Raw genomic sequence first — 15,394 nt, 5'->3', positions numbered from 1 at the left:
AAGAGTGTGTGTGTGTACACTGTCCCAGACCTGATGGACACAGCTGAGAGTTGTTTGTACCCTAATACTTCCTCGTGTGATTGCTTTATATTTTCTAGCTCATTACTTAATCAGTGTCGCAGCAAATGAAAACAGTTTGAATAAACACTGCGATGAAATCAGAGCTCTGCTGAGTGTCTGGCAGTGTTTACTGTGTGTGTGTGTGTGTGTGTGTGTGTGTGTGTGTGTGTGTGTGTGTGTGTGTGCTGTGTCTTGTTGCATGCAGAATATGAATTCAAATGAGAAAGATTTCACAAGGCAGTGGAGAAAAAGCAAACAGGGATGAGCAAAGTAAAAGAAATAATACGGGGAGCGGGAGTGAAGATGAGCGGGAAAGAAGAGGTTTGGTGACTCAATCCTGCAGATCCCCACAAGCCGTTCTTCACCTGACATCCTAATGAAATGCAATAAAATGGTGAGAGCTTGCACCGGTACCGGCTGCTTTTATGAATGTCTAAAAACAAAATCCCATTTTCAGTCAACAGCCCAGCAGCACAAAAATGTTCTCAATTGAAACCAGATATTTATTCCTACAACTGGAAGCAGCTTCCCTTACATACACACCCACACGTGTGTGTGTGTGTTAGTTTGGAGCTTTAACAAATCTTCAGTCATCTTGACTGCACAGTTTGAGCTTTGTCTGTGTGTAAAACACCTTGTTATGCAACAGCACAGCTTTATTTTATTTGTGCGCAGAGACCTATTTGGGTGGAGGGATGATTCGATGGGTGATGCAACTTACAGAAACTCCCCAGAAAGAAGTCATTCCACCTGCTGTCGGAGCAGTCAAGCATGCGCAGACGTGGCGAAACCTTAAAGCAGCCGCGCAGCATTATAGAATGAAAACCAAAAGTTGTTTTGTGTTGAGCTGTGGAGAAAAAGGTGAAGCAGAGGGAAAAACAAGGGAGGGAGAGAGGGAGGATGGGAGAAACTGCTGGGGTGAACAGAGAAAGTTCTGGATGATGATGGCTTGAAAACTTTGGGGAAAAGGTTATGAGAGTGAGTCATACCCTATCTGATCCTGCTGGCTGAAGTGAATGTGTATACCTGTGTGTGTGCGTGTGTGTGTGTGTGTGTGTGTGTGTGTGCGTGTGTGTGTGTGTGTCTGTGTCTGTCAGAGAGAGACTGAGACAGAGCGGGGAGAGGGAGAAAAAAAAATACTGACTCGTCTTGGTTGCCATGGAGACATAGCACAGTAGGAGCATGTAGCTACAGACACAATAGCCTGTGACAGCCATATATGGCAGCGGCTTCCTGTGAAATGGCCTGCAGTGGAGAAAGGGAGCTGACTGACGCTCGGTCCTCGATGGAACCCTGAGTCAGAGCGTCCCCGGCGTTTTTTTTTTTTTTTTTCACTTCTGAGAAATGTTTCCCTTCTGGCACTGCTTCCGCCTCTTAACATCGTCAAAATGTTTCCCAATTCACTGTTGACTGTTTTGCAGCGCACTGTGTTCCATCCCTTAGAACATCACCAGTTTGTTCCAGAAGAGTTCAGGGTGGAGTGAAGAGAGGAAATGAAACTTAACTGACTGATCTGCTGTTTGACCTCGACTGACACACACAAAATGAACGTGTCCTCATATTAACTTGTTGTTTTGTGTTTTTTTGTTCACACCACGCCACCTTCTCCCGAGGACATTTTGTCCAAGAATTATGCTAATAGTCAACAACAGCTGATACCACACAGCTTATAGAGGTGCCCGTTCTGTTGTTATTCCATGTGTTCACAAGAATGAATCTCAACACTGATAATGAATGCAGTTTGTCATCACATAGAAGTTTAATCATTTGGATTTGGAGAAACAATGTAACAATTGTCTTTTGCCAGAACTCATTTGAACTATTGTTGAAATGATAAGTCAGTGAATCAATTAGCTGAGTCACAGCTCAAGTGATTGATGATTTATCAAGTAAAAATGTTCAGGTCAGTCATGTGATGTGAAAATGTGATACATTTGTAGTAGCCGAGAGGTTCTGTCTCACGTCAGCGTCACGTTTCCTTGAAATGTGGAAACGTCTGTCACCTGCTGTCGAGTTTGCAGCCTCGTCTGGAGCCGAGGATTAATAACACCCCAATCAAATCTGCAGCTAACAGTTGTCTGCTTTACGCCCCTCTAATAGCTGTATTAAAATAATAATAACGTACAACTTTAAGCACATTAACTCTGCAGAATAATGCAATAATGTAATGTGAAAGTTAAAGACTGCTTGTCAGTTATTTCATTGCAGTAAAATAAAAGTAAAGTAAAGTAAAGAGTCCTTGGCAGTGAAATTAAAAGTATAAACACTAGACAGTCTATTGATATTCAGAAACCAGCACAAGTTGGATTTTATTATTTCTCATCCAGGCTTAGAGAGAGCACAATAAAGAACGGCATTTATTTTAAATCTTGCTGAAGGTGTTCAGGTGTTCTGAAAGCAGCCTTGAAGGGCTTTTATTCATTTTTCCATTCAACCAACACAGGCATTAAGAATATTGCTTATCACATCTAATAATAAACCCAGAGAGCCGCACAGAGAAGATGTGAAGCGTGAATTATATCTGCGATAGTGAAAGAGAGGCAGACGAGGTGCACAGCACATGTGCTTTCAAACACCACCTGGTGTCCCTCTGTGTGTGTGTGTGTGTGTGTGTGTGTGTGTGTGTGTGTGTGTGTGTGTGTGTGTGTGTGTGTGTCTGCTCGCTGCTCCTTGTTGTGTGTGTTTGCAGCTTAGACAACACAGAGGAGCAGAAGTGTGTGTGTGTGTGTGTGTGTGTGTGTGTGTGTGTGTGTGGGATGGATAGACAGATCGCATAAAAACACACAAACAGAATATGCTATACTGTAAGTTTAAATGTCAAATACAGCAAGAACAAGGCATGTCTATGTAAAAACAGATCAGATCCAAATTATTTAGAAATATAAAATATACAGTGCATGTTTGTATAAGTCCATCTTACTCCCACATGACCTTAACACATTCATTGGTGACTTTAAACTGCCCGTAGATGTAAATGTGAGTGTGAATGGTCGTTTGTCTCTATGTGTCCTGCGATGAGCTGGTGACTTATCCAGGGTGTACCCGCCTCTCACCCAAAGTCAGCTGGGATAGGCTCCAGCCCCACTGTGACCCTGATGAGGATAAGTGTGATTACTTTTTCCCATTTACTGTATAATGCACATGTATAAAATTTAAATACATTCACATACATACACAATATGTAATACATTACATATACCTCCAAAACTGAGATGAAAAGGTATAAAATCAAAATCAAAATCTGAATATTGTGGATGCATCTCAAAACCAGTCAGAACAAAGACTGTGAAACCTTTGAGTCTGTTTTTTATGTTCAGCATGCCTTCATCAGACTAGACGAACAGATTGTCTTGTCTTGTCTGTTTCTAGAACATTTGAAAAAAATATGATGAATCAATTCAGAAGCAAACAAGGCTGCTTCCTGACACAGATAGAGTTTAACTCTTCTCCCTTGTTCCTGTTGAAAACTATCAAAGCGTACACACTTGTGTGTCATTGGTATGTTTAGTTGGTGAATCATACTGTAGATCTTAGTCTAATGTAGATGAATCATAGGTCTTTATCTAATGCTTGGTTCTCATCATTATGTAATAATCCAATAATAATTATCATGTAAACCAGGCGCTTACTTTTATTATTAAAGCAACATGATGTAACTTTTCTACTATAAAATGGCAGATTTTAAATCATTTTGATGTTACACTGACTTGTGATCAGTTGAATGGTGTCACCGTCATTCATACGTCTGTTCTCGTACCATGTACGTCACACACCACCAACTATTTGACTGATTTTGGTGAAAGTGGATCATATTTTATGGAGATGTTTTCTGGGTTTCCCTCTGATGTCCTCCAACTGCGCTAGTTCAACTCTCTGTGATTTACAGAGTTTCCTGATGGACAGCGAAGTAAACTGCTACCAACTGTAGCTGCTGTTAGCTAGTTAGTGTTTGTGGACCACAGGTGTTTTGGGCCACTGGTATTATGGAATTTTCTATCCTTAGGTTACACAAGGTCACGTGTGGGCTTTGAGGTCCTCGGCAGTATTAATTGTTTGGCTTTGACTAGATGCCAGTCTATCTCAACACTGTGGTGGCCAGGGTCGACGAGACCTATGGCTGCCTTCATAGACATAATAGATAGCTTGCTGTTGATGTTCCAATTACCATTAACAGACAACAGTGTCTCCAGACTAGAATATGCTGACAATAATACCTGCATGGGTAAAAACATTCTCTTTGGCTAATTCTGGGCGTGTAGTATTTGTGGCGTTATCTTGAGGTTTAAAGTCTATCTACCAGGACGAGTTCGGCAGAATGCGAGACCGACTCAGGCACTTCTGATGAACTTTGAGAGTGTCTCTAATTCTCCTTGGCCAAGCGTCAATCAAGACATCAGAGGCTCCTGATCACTTCAATGTCTCCACAACTACTGGGAAGCGGTAGTTTTCTGCCCTGGTATGCAGGCGATGATGACGTGGAGTGGAACCAGTGTCATGCCAGAACTGGAGCTGGGTGAGTGGGCAATGCAACCGGGTGAGCGGGCAATGCAACCAGAGTGAGCAAGCAGGATGTCACCAGACAGGAGTAAATCATGGACTGACTTTTAGTGGTTGGTGAGAGTTTGGTGAAATAAAAGGCTGAAAGACAGACACTGAGCTGGACTGACTGCTGCTGGACTAGTCAGTAATATTAGCTGCTGCTGGGTCTGCTGTTGGTGACCTAGTTGATGATTGGCTGTTAGCAAAGTTGTCGACTTACTAGTTTTTGATCATAAGTAATGTAATCAGAACAAATACTCAAATACAGCTGTCCATATTTACCACAATGGGATTATAATCTGACACTGGAGGCACTCAAGTACAATTTCAAAGTAATCTTGCCTTGTTGAGAGAAATGCCAGGTATCCATGCTCATATTGTGAAGGATCTGATATGACGTCTCCCAGTTTGTGTGTTTGTGTGTGTGTCTGTGTGTGTGTGGGCTGGTTGTTGCATGTCAGCCTGACATTGTCATCACTCGAGTTTCATTCTATGATGATCTCACAACCCCAGCTGAGTGCCTATACACACACACAGACCCAAAATAATGTGAGAAAACAATTTGCACTCAGACATAGTTTCTCTCCCTTTCTTGCCATCTGTCTCGCTGCTCTCCTGCCTCATGTCAGCTAAAATTAACAGAGAACTGCAGATGGTGTCAGCAAGCATCACTTGTGATACTTCAGGGTCTCACGTTTGTCTTGCTGCCATGAGCACCTCCGCATGACGAGAGAGATTCCGTGGTGAAGTTTGCGGGCGTCCGACTCACGGATAAATCCAGTGTATCTCCAGAGGATCAGCTGCCAGCTGCAACACTACGATCGCACAATGGCTGCAGCCTTTCACCACATTTCTCTACACCTCATGAAGGATACAAATGTATTTTCTGTGAACAGAGAAGCAAAGGGAGTGTAACAAATAACCAAGGCTGCAAGAACAACAAATTCATAGCCAAGGCAGAAAGATATGCACCAGGAGGACCTGTCTTAAAACAAGACATAGCTTTCTCATAGAACACGCACTTACACGTTATCATATGTTCCATTTTGACAATACAGTACTTGTATGATGAGGTGTGGATCTTTAAATATAATGAAGGTGATACAGAACATGTGATAAATCATTAGGACCTATTAACCCATGCTCTGTTAAAAACCTTCTATTACACTGTGGTGACATCTGCATCATTCTTTGCAGTCCTCTGCTGGGTCGGGGGAAACAGAGAGGGACAGGAAAAGACAAACTGGTGAAGAGGTCCAGCTCTGTCCTGGACTGTGCCCTGGACTCCAGTGGGGGACAGGAGGACGTTAGCAAAGCTGGCATCCATCATGAACAACTCCACTCACCCCCTGCATGACACTGTGGGGGCCTTAAGCCAGTGTTATAGTACTCGAGATTCATCTTGGTCTAGAGACCAGTCTTTATTACACAATTTGTACTCAGACATAGAGGACTTTTGATTGTAGTTCAAGATCGGTCAAAGCCACAACTTCGAGGATGTCACTTAATCGTCTGTGAAATGCCAGATTTATTTATTGACTGTTGACTGTTGACTGTTGACAGACATCAGCCAATCACATCTTTGGAATTTTAGTTTCCTAAATCACAAAGAGTTAATTTGCAAAACAGCATCCAAAAGAACACACAGCAGATTGTAAATACTTCAAGGTGACGCTTAATGAGGTGACTTAATGGAAAAACCATGTGTGACCGAAGACTTTTTGTCAATATTAGCACCCACTGTCTGGTCTTGGTCTTGACCTGGTCTCAACCCCTTAAAGTCTTGGTCTTGTCTCAGTCTCGATACGCTCTGGTCTCAGTTGAGACTTTAGCTACGTAAGAAGGAGTGCTACCACAGGTCCTTCATTCCTTCATTTTGCATTTGTCATTCTGACAGTAGTGCTTTCCATATTCATCACTATAGCACAGCCCCCTTGTGGAGTTCTGTGCAAGCATAGCACAGTAGGTGTGAAAGAAGCTGGAACACACCATCTTTTGCGGCTGCAGTGCATTCTGGTATCTTGCCTTCTCAACAGATTTCTCCATGTCAACACAAGATGAAGCTTCAATTTCTTAATTAACCTTTTTTGTGTTTCTGATTACTGAACATCAGTTTACTGCACAAACAAAAGAAACTGTGCATGCAGAGCACTGTGCTACTCTAGCTCTGGCTTTGGGTGAAATCTTTGTTAAAAAAATAACAGCTTGACTTGGAGATGTTTGGACAAGGATCAATAGTGGATCAGAATCCAAGTAGGACAGTCTGAATCCCCCCTGACCACCACAGTCCCCTTGAGTGACTCTCTATATATACACTGTATATCCCTCACATTCTATCTCCCCGTTCATATTTTAAATCATTGTAATCTTAGCAGACATTTTCGCACATCGTATTCCTCATCTCTGCCTCTCCTTCTCTGTCTGTCCCCGGTGCGCGTCAGAATTGCGCAAGCAGCCTCTCCGCCTCTCGGTGTAGTACAGCGCGGCTCCGTCTCTCCCCATTCACCACACTTTACTATCACACTCAGACGGAGCGCGGACAGGGCTGCTGTTCTCCTTCTTTCTCTGTGGATCATTATCACTGTGTTTTTCATCATGCTGGAAGTGGAAGGTAGGAACATAAAGCCGCATTTTATCCAAACGGCATTTCATCCACTTCATCTGCTGCTACCCGGATCAGATGTGGACATATGCGGGATTTATTATAATTTTACGATGTGACATGGGATATGTTTGACGTGTGTTACGTGTGTAAAGTGTGATTTTATAGCATGAAGTCAATGTGTGATGTCTTTAAATGTTTATCGTTGTGTAACCGGGAGGAGTGTCTGTCCGTGTGCGTAACGCTGATGCCGAATTTCATCAATGAACCTGTCCAGGATTTAAACAAAAGATCTTCATCTTTTCATGGCGCCTTTAGACAGTTGGAAATATAATATAGTACTGTAATGCAGTGGCTGCTGGTGCTATTTTAATCCGCTGTTGGCCTTATCTCCTTTGTCTTGAATAATTCACAAAGTTCTTTGATCTCGGCAGGAGAATAAACATTATCCAGGGAGGGTTGGACCACTTCGATCCAACAGGTTTTTAATCCTCTGCTGCATCAAGAAGAATTGTCCCAGAAAATCTAATTAAATGGAGATTACACAATTTTGTTTAGATGGAGGAATACTTACCCCCTAAATAGGCTTGGAAATGGCAGAAAATCATCAATATGATGATGCTTTATTCTCTAAAAACTTCAAAAGAGTCATATATCATATCTCTCATATATTTATACCTTTCACCACCCTGGAAGTCAACTTCAAGCACCTGTCCAACCCCTTAGAGACAACAGTAGCTTCTACCCCACCCACTGTGCTTCAGGAACAAATTGTTTCTTCTTCTTTGTTACTATATTTTTCTGTTCTCCAATGGATTCAGATTCATAGTCAGTTCGAGCAAGTTGACTTGAGGTGAATCAGTGTTCTGTTGCCAAGAGACAATAACCCATGTTTTCAGCCAAATTATGAAGGCAGGCTCCTGTTTTTGTTTCGTGTGCAGGTTAATGATGCCGTCCGGTTGTTTTGGAATCTGCCTTTTGCTTGACCACACACAGGATCCAGGGTGCAGCTTTGAATAATCCAATGTTCTTGTTTAATGAGCTGATGCCGCTGGGTTTCTGTGCTGTGCTGCAGCTGGAAAAAGTAGACCGAACGGAGGTCACAAGTGCATTGAATAGAGGATGTGCTGGAAAATGAGGACAGCCTGGTGTTGTATGTTGACTTCCAGCCATGCACTTGGAGCCTGGAACATGCTGTGATTATTCGGTGCATGTTGTGTTTAAAGGCGCAGGTATGTCTGGCCTGCTTCAGGGAGATTTGATTTGTATTTTGGCTGATGTTAAAAAAAGAGCAGTGTAGACTTCAGTGCTCTTTTCCATCCTCTCTTACTCCCCCTCTTGTCCCCCTTGTCCTCCTCCTCTGCCTCATTCATGTGAATGAATGGATGGTGGTGTGAGGGTGGAAGTGTGGGGTGCTGCTAGACAACCATTCTAGAAAATATGCATTCACGTTTATAGGATCATCTATTTCAATATTTCTCCCTGTCTCGGTCTCACCTCTCTCTTCCACTCTACTCCATTTTCTCTCCCCCTTCCTCCCTCCAGTGAACGGGACGCCGGCCAGTCAGCTTTCCACTCCTCATTCGGGGAAATCTCCCAGCCCCTCCCCAACCAGCCCAGGCAGCCTCAACCAACGCCGGGTAAGACAAGAATCCACAGGCAAACATACACACACACACACACACACACACACACAGAGTCAGCTGTGACATTTAGTAACACTAAATCTATAACACATCCCTTCTATGTTCTCAGGAAAAGGAAGCCGCACCCGAGCTTAGGCCGACTACATCTTAGAGTCGCTAGAATACGAAGAAACCGCAACATCCCGACATCTTTAGCGTCTCAGAACGGGGTGTTGACCTTTGACCTCACACAATGCTGCTCTGTGATTCCAAGAATGGCAGATTCATGTTAGGATCATCTAATGTTACAACTCTTTATCCAGTGTTAATAGTTTTCTAGGGCATTTCCTCCTCTCGTGCTGGTTTTCTGTCAAGTGCTCACACATGCTGATACACCGATCGGTCTCTGTTCCTCATGAAGACTCTGTCAGTCTATGGTAGCTTAAACAACGATTGATGCTATCATTGACTAAGAGTTCTGTGAGTCAGTAATTTGTGCAATATCTGATCTAAAGATGTGGCCGATGATTGGCTTTGTGAGCGCTCCAACATATAAGTCAGCAAAAAGCTGGTTTGCATTCGGTGAGCAGTCAAAGCATAAGAAAAAAAAAGACCCAATCAGTAATACTGGCTGGTCTGGGATTTTTTTTTCCTATCATGTCATGTAATTTGTACATGTCCTTTTGTGTTTTAGGGATACATTTCCATGTTAAAACATTTAAAGAATCTGTTTTCTGTAGCTAACAGGAGAGAAGGAGGATGCACACACACTATATTCACTGTAAAGCTGGTGGTTGTTATAGAGAAAGCATTACTGTGCAGAGAGGGAGCATGCAACTCAAATGGAAAAACCTTGAATTCCACATTAGAGAGTTTCTCCACAGGGTGTTTGCAGTGCGCGTGCATTTGTGTGTGTGTGTGTGTGTGTGTGTGTGTGTGTGTGTGTGTTCAAGATCAAAGTATTTGTTAATCCAGCCCTTAGTGATGATGGCGAGCTTTTAATATCAGCCTCAGTACTAATCAGACCCCGTTTTCTCACGGCAGCTCTTTAATTCGCAGGAGCTCTAAGCCTCGCTGCTGATTTAGTTCCTTCTCCCTCGCAAACAAACACAGTCGCGCACGCACACCTCGCCCTCACCCTGTCACATCCAGACGCAGCAGCGTATGCAAACCCATCATGCATTTATATCACCCACCCACCTGCGTGTGTTGTCTTTTCTTAAACCTACTGTCTGAAACCCGCTGCATGTGTGCACAACTTTTCCGCCTGACAGCAGGGGTGCAGCTATGATTTATTTTGTAATTATTTAGCTATTTATTGGTGCAGGAGCAAAGCTTTTTATAGAGGAGAAAAGACAAGGCTGCTGGTTGGAGTCAATACCATTTAAATAGGACACAAAGAAAATGGTTTGTGCATAATTTCTGTACATAGACGAGTGTGTGTGCTTGTGTATGAGTGACTCTATAAGCTAAAATTAGCAGAGCATAAAGAATTAATTTCTTGGGCTCAGTAGCTTTAATCTACATTTGTTGTGCCAGGATGAATTGATAGATAGTGGAGAGTCTGGCCCTTAGGCTTCTGCATCCATCAGTGATGAGGTTATATTGATGCGATATGAAGGTCAGCAAGAGCAGCAGGAACAGATCAGATTTGGGTTGTAGCTACTGAGAACGGAGCAAGGTGCAATCATCTGTATAATGGAAGTAGGCCACCACAGTTTTCACTGTTGAAAGGGAAAGAGGTTGGCGAGTGCACACATTTATAAACTCTCTCCTTCCTACCTGCCTACTTCTCTCTGAATGAATATGCGGGGAGGTTTAATGCTGACAATTACAGTGCTCACTTTCTGCTGCTCTGTTCTTTCCTCCCAGATAATTTCCACGGTGTCAGAAAGAGATCCTGAAAAAGTCGGGGGGTCAGAGAGGTGAAGAAGCTAACCAGATGTAATAAGGCAAAGGGATGGGGGGGGGGTCCACTCCACAGTCAGCCGCACTGCCCGTCTTTTTGCCTGCGTCCACTTTTCTCATCAAGCATTAGCCTCCACAAATTAGCTTTGTAGTGTAGTTGTGACTGTGGTTAAATTCTAGTCTTACAGAGTTTCTCAAGTTGAGAGCGTAATTCTCAACAAGAGCTCATTCCAGTCTTTGTACTGGCTGACACTATACTAAGCCTGCAATGGCTTGGCTGGAGGGAAGGGAGGAAGCCTCGCAGCCCATTATCTCTCCTCTCCACCCGGCAGCTTCACACTCCTCGGCTATATGACAATGTAATTCTCCCCTCCACTACTTAGTTCTTCCTCTATCCGCCCTGTTAGTGATTCTCTCACTGTCCCTTCCCTCCCTGACAGTTTCTAATTTCTCTGTCACTCCGTTTTCCTCCCATTCTCGCCTACCCCCACTCAGCTGCCTCCCCCATCCCCCCTCTCTCTTCCCCATATGAAAGGGTATTAACTTCACAGCAAGTAAATTATATTCCATCATTTCCCTTGTAGATGAATCCTAAGCTTCTTTGAGAAGTAGGCACCACGTTTCTGACACTATTTTTGAACATTTTCTCTAATTCCATGCCACCTCTGTGTGTACATGCATGAATAATCATAAATCTAAAGTAACCCCCCCAAATTCCTTTAATTGACATTCTTATGATGGCAAGTCAGTACCCTTCTCACCCATATGCCTCAGATGCATCACTGAATTTATCATTAAATCACACTTTCTTTAAAATACAACCTGAATTGTAACATCATCTTTTAATCGTCTTATAAAAAATGGCTATCCTGTGGCTAAAAAAAAAATATAGATATATATTTCATTTCAGCCAGTGAAACATTGAAAGCAGCCATAAATCTTCACTGACAGAGCCTCACTGACCTACTACGACTACTGCATTTAAATAGTTCACCTGGCTGAACCCTGCGTTTAAACACTCAGAGGCACTTCGCTGCCTGATGTAGGTTGCTCACAAAGCTCAGACCATCACAACCTATTTCCCCCCCGAGCGTAACATACAGACGTCGCACTGTGGCTCTGCCTTTCACACATGCAGAGCTGCAAGCACACGTCTTTATAGAACTTACAGGGTCATGTATGCTTTAGAAAAAAAAACACTTTTAGACATGAAAACGCAATTTGTGCAGTTGTGGAGTCGATGGTTAGTTTGATGCACACTTGCACGTGTTATATGTTTTATACATTGGGTGCACACTAGTATGACCCATTTTTATGAATCAGCAACAGAAGCATAAAAGGATGGTCTACATTCATGAAGTACTCCATCCCCCTCTCCTCCTCTGTGCTTCTAATAGTGCTTTCAGTAGAGTACACTATCCTTCCATATTCATATAGCTTTAATGTTTTATATTGAACATATAGAGACACAGTCACACACCTTGAATATTGTGTCTCCTGTCAATATTCACTCCAGAGCACACACGGATGAATTAAACAAGCTGCCGGGGTCACAGCTTTTGTCTCCGTCTGTTTTTGAAAAACTCAGACAGGGAAACCTTTTTTTTTTTTTTTGACTGAAAGATTGACGACGAGGCAAACAAAAGGCAGATGTGACACAGGCAGGTAGCTGTGTGTGTGTGTGTGTGTGTGTGTGTGTGTGTGTGTGTGAGAGAGAGAGAGTGTACCCGATAAAGTAAAGGGTAATTGTCATCTGTAGTATGTCACCTACATCCTCCTCTCACCACTGAGTCATTCACGCTCATTATCCATTCAATTGCATGCTCCATCTCTTATTTTTGCCGTCCATATTTTGTGTTGGGTGAATCATAAGTAAGTTATGTGTGCGTGTGTGTGTGTGTGTGAGAGAGCGAGCAGACTGAAGCAGAAAGTGTGTATTGTGAACTCGTCTCATCTCATCCATGCGAGTATGTCGTCACTAAAGATTGTATTTGTTATTTGGCTGTATTATATTTCTTATTTCATGTTGTGTTGATGTCATTAGGTGGCTCGTCCGATTGTTTTTGTTTCTGTACCTGCCAAAAAGACTGGCTGCATCACATGAGGAACCTGCAGGAGGTGCAACCTCCGCAGTTTTAAAGCTTAAATATTGTTTCTTGAACATTCCATCTCTTCGGATTGTTCACAAATTCGTCAAATCGGGCTCATATTTATGTTAATCTTCATCTAAAAATTGTTTTTGCACTGCCATTTACAAACATGTGAGACATGTAAATATGAACAGAATGTCTGCTCACAGGCAAAATTATATTTGATAACCTGGTCAATCGTCTTCTTAATGTGATTTTTTTGTCATGTAAGACTGCCAGCTCTTCTTGGCTCTTTTGTTTCTGTTTTCTCTGCTTAATGTATTCATTTCCATTTGTTCCATGTCATAATTAAATTCATCGTCATTTCATTTTCATTTTGTGTTTTCTTTTTTTCTTCTCGTGCTTTCGTTTGTGTTGATTCACATCACGTTCATCACATACAAAAACACATTTTTCCATCATGATGACGAGGGTCTTTACACGTTAAGCAGTGCTTCTCCTTCATTAAACTTATCGGCAGAGCAGAGGTGAGATCATAGCGTCCATCTGCTCCGTTCTACTGCTAAAGTCTCCATCCCATTTTTTGAAATTCTTACTAAAGCATTTCATCACGTTGGTGTGAGGATCGTGATTAGAAAACTTCCAAGTGGCAGAGCAGAAAGCCAGAAACAGTGCTGATCTCTTCAGATGACAGTCTAATAGATTATGTATCCTGTCTGTCTAGACACCAAAATAAGAGCCAAGAAATATTATCTCCTGTACCTTGTGTTCTTATGAGAGGCAGAGTAGGAACTTGGGACAAAACAAAGTACCCTGTTTTTGTCAGATCTTATTTGATCTTCCCAGCGATGCAAACATCAATAAATCCTGCGTTTGCTGGATATTGCATGACAGTGAAAGTGACAAGAAATGCTGCGTGTAGGAGAGAGGTTTGGCACTCTCAGCCGGAGGATGTGTGGTGTAATCAGATTCAAAGAGTTGCATCGAGGACAAAGCTTGCATCACACTTAAGTGGTGGCACTTTTAATACTGAATTCTACAGTTAACATCCTCTTACGCCAAAGTACGAACCACCATCATCCACCATCATCTGCTCCAGAGATGATGCTCCACGTTTAAGGTCAATCACGGACATTCTGTTTAATTCATATTCATGTGCTGATCAGTATTCAGCCGCTGAGTGTTGCCCTCATGGCTTTGAAGAGCAGCGGCTGTAGCCATGATGTAAAGGGTTTCTTTGTGTGTTTTTTAGTGGTGTGAGTCACAGCCAGAGCGAAAGAGTAGAGGTGTAGAGCCAGGAATAGTGTATGTTGTTGTGCAACAGGGACAGAACTGGACGGTCTATAACAAGACAGTTCCTGCCAGATCTAATGGTCAATATGAACCAGAGCAGACTGCATACATCTCTCCTTCTGTCATTGCCCTTCATTGTCCCTCGCTCTCGCTCTCACTCTGTCTGTCACTCCATCTGCCTCGTAGTTTCTCACACAGGAAAGAGAGGCACAATGTTCATAGAAGGTTTGAACCCACCTCCCAGTCCGCAGACAGGAAATGGCCATATATAGGCTTCTGTCTCCACACTGGAAGTCTCATAAGCTGCCTCTCTCTCCTCTCTGTAAGCAGTTTCCATAGCAACAGTATTTTGTTTCCCTCGGTGGCAGGAAGAGAGAGATAGGGGTTCAAAATGAGCAAGCGAGTAGAGGACAGGGCTGCATGTGAGATAAGGGCAGAGCAGAGGTAAATATACGGGAAAATAAAAGAACGGAAGATGGATATTTTGTAGATAAAGCTCAGGGGGGGAGGAGGGGAGGGTCATCGGCTTTACGGGCATTAAGTAGGTTCTCTTGTTCCGGGATGATTGCCCAACCAAAAACAACATTACATAAACCAAATTCAGCCTGACTCACAGCTACATTCACCTGGGTGGCTTTCAGGTCACAGCACACGAGTCAAAGAGCTGACAGCTACTTGGGCAGAGATATAGGGCAGAGCCACTCTGTGAATAGTTTTCAGATCTAAGTCATTATGATGGGTTGGCTTTTCTTTTCTCTGCCATGACGCCGATCTCTCCGGGCTGCATCTCAGTGTGACTGGACAGCAAAGAAAATGAGAGGTTCACATGAGGGCAGGGTGAAAGAGCTGAAAGCAAAGCAGAAAAAAACTTTTATTTTGTAGGATGTGGTCTGCACCTTTTTCTGTACGCTGTTGCTGGATCACCTGCGGCCACTTTTTCCTTCATACTATGGCCAGGATCAGCTTCCAACGAAGCATTTTTACATTGTTGTTGAAAACCTACTTTGTAAAATTAGAAACATGATGACACAGTTCGGAAAGTTTGGAGACATCGCCCTCTCACAAATGCTTTCTGGGCTCTTACTGTAACAAAGGCCAGCATCCATGAATTCAGAGACACGTCTCAGAACCCATCTCCTCCGAGGAGTGAGCACTGATTGATGTGTGAATTATACGACATATTCATCGCCAGAGAGCATCAGAGATACTACACCTGCATTGAAATGAGAGATGAAAGAGAAATTATGATTGCCCAGACAACATTAGTCAGAGGTGGC

General features: G+C 42.9%; 1 protein-coding gene across 3 annotated transcripts in view; it reads left to right on the top strand.

Moving 5' to 3' along the window:
* The window catches only part of dclk1a (doublecortin-like kinase 1a), a 47,990-nt gene that overhangs the window by 22,498 nt on the left and 10,098 nt on the right, over positions 1–15,394 (top strand). Inside the window, exons 1-2 of one of the 3 annotated variants that reach the window (XM_027290349.1) lie at positions 6,879–7,210; positions 8,747–8,841. In XM_027290349.1, coding sequence (XP_027146150.1) covers positions 7,195–7,210; positions 8,747–8,841 — 111 coding nt within the window. In that variant the 5' untranslated portion in view covers positions 6,879–7,194. Of the gene's footprint in view, positions 1–6,878; positions 7,211–8,746; positions 8,842–15,394 lie in introns of those variants that run through there. The other 2 variants (XM_027290352.1, XM_027290344.1) reach the window with 2 other exon arrangements.

This window comes from Larimichthys crocea, chromosome II, assembly GCF_000972845.2.
Source record: "Larimichthys crocea isolate SSNF chromosome II, L_crocea_2.0, whole genome shotgun sequence".
Taxonomy (NCBI): Eukaryota; Metazoa; Chordata; class Actinopteri; family Sciaenidae; genus Larimichthys; species Larimichthys crocea.
Note: the sequence above shows the minus strand (reverse complement) of the source record. Positions and strands in the feature narration are given on the sequence as shown.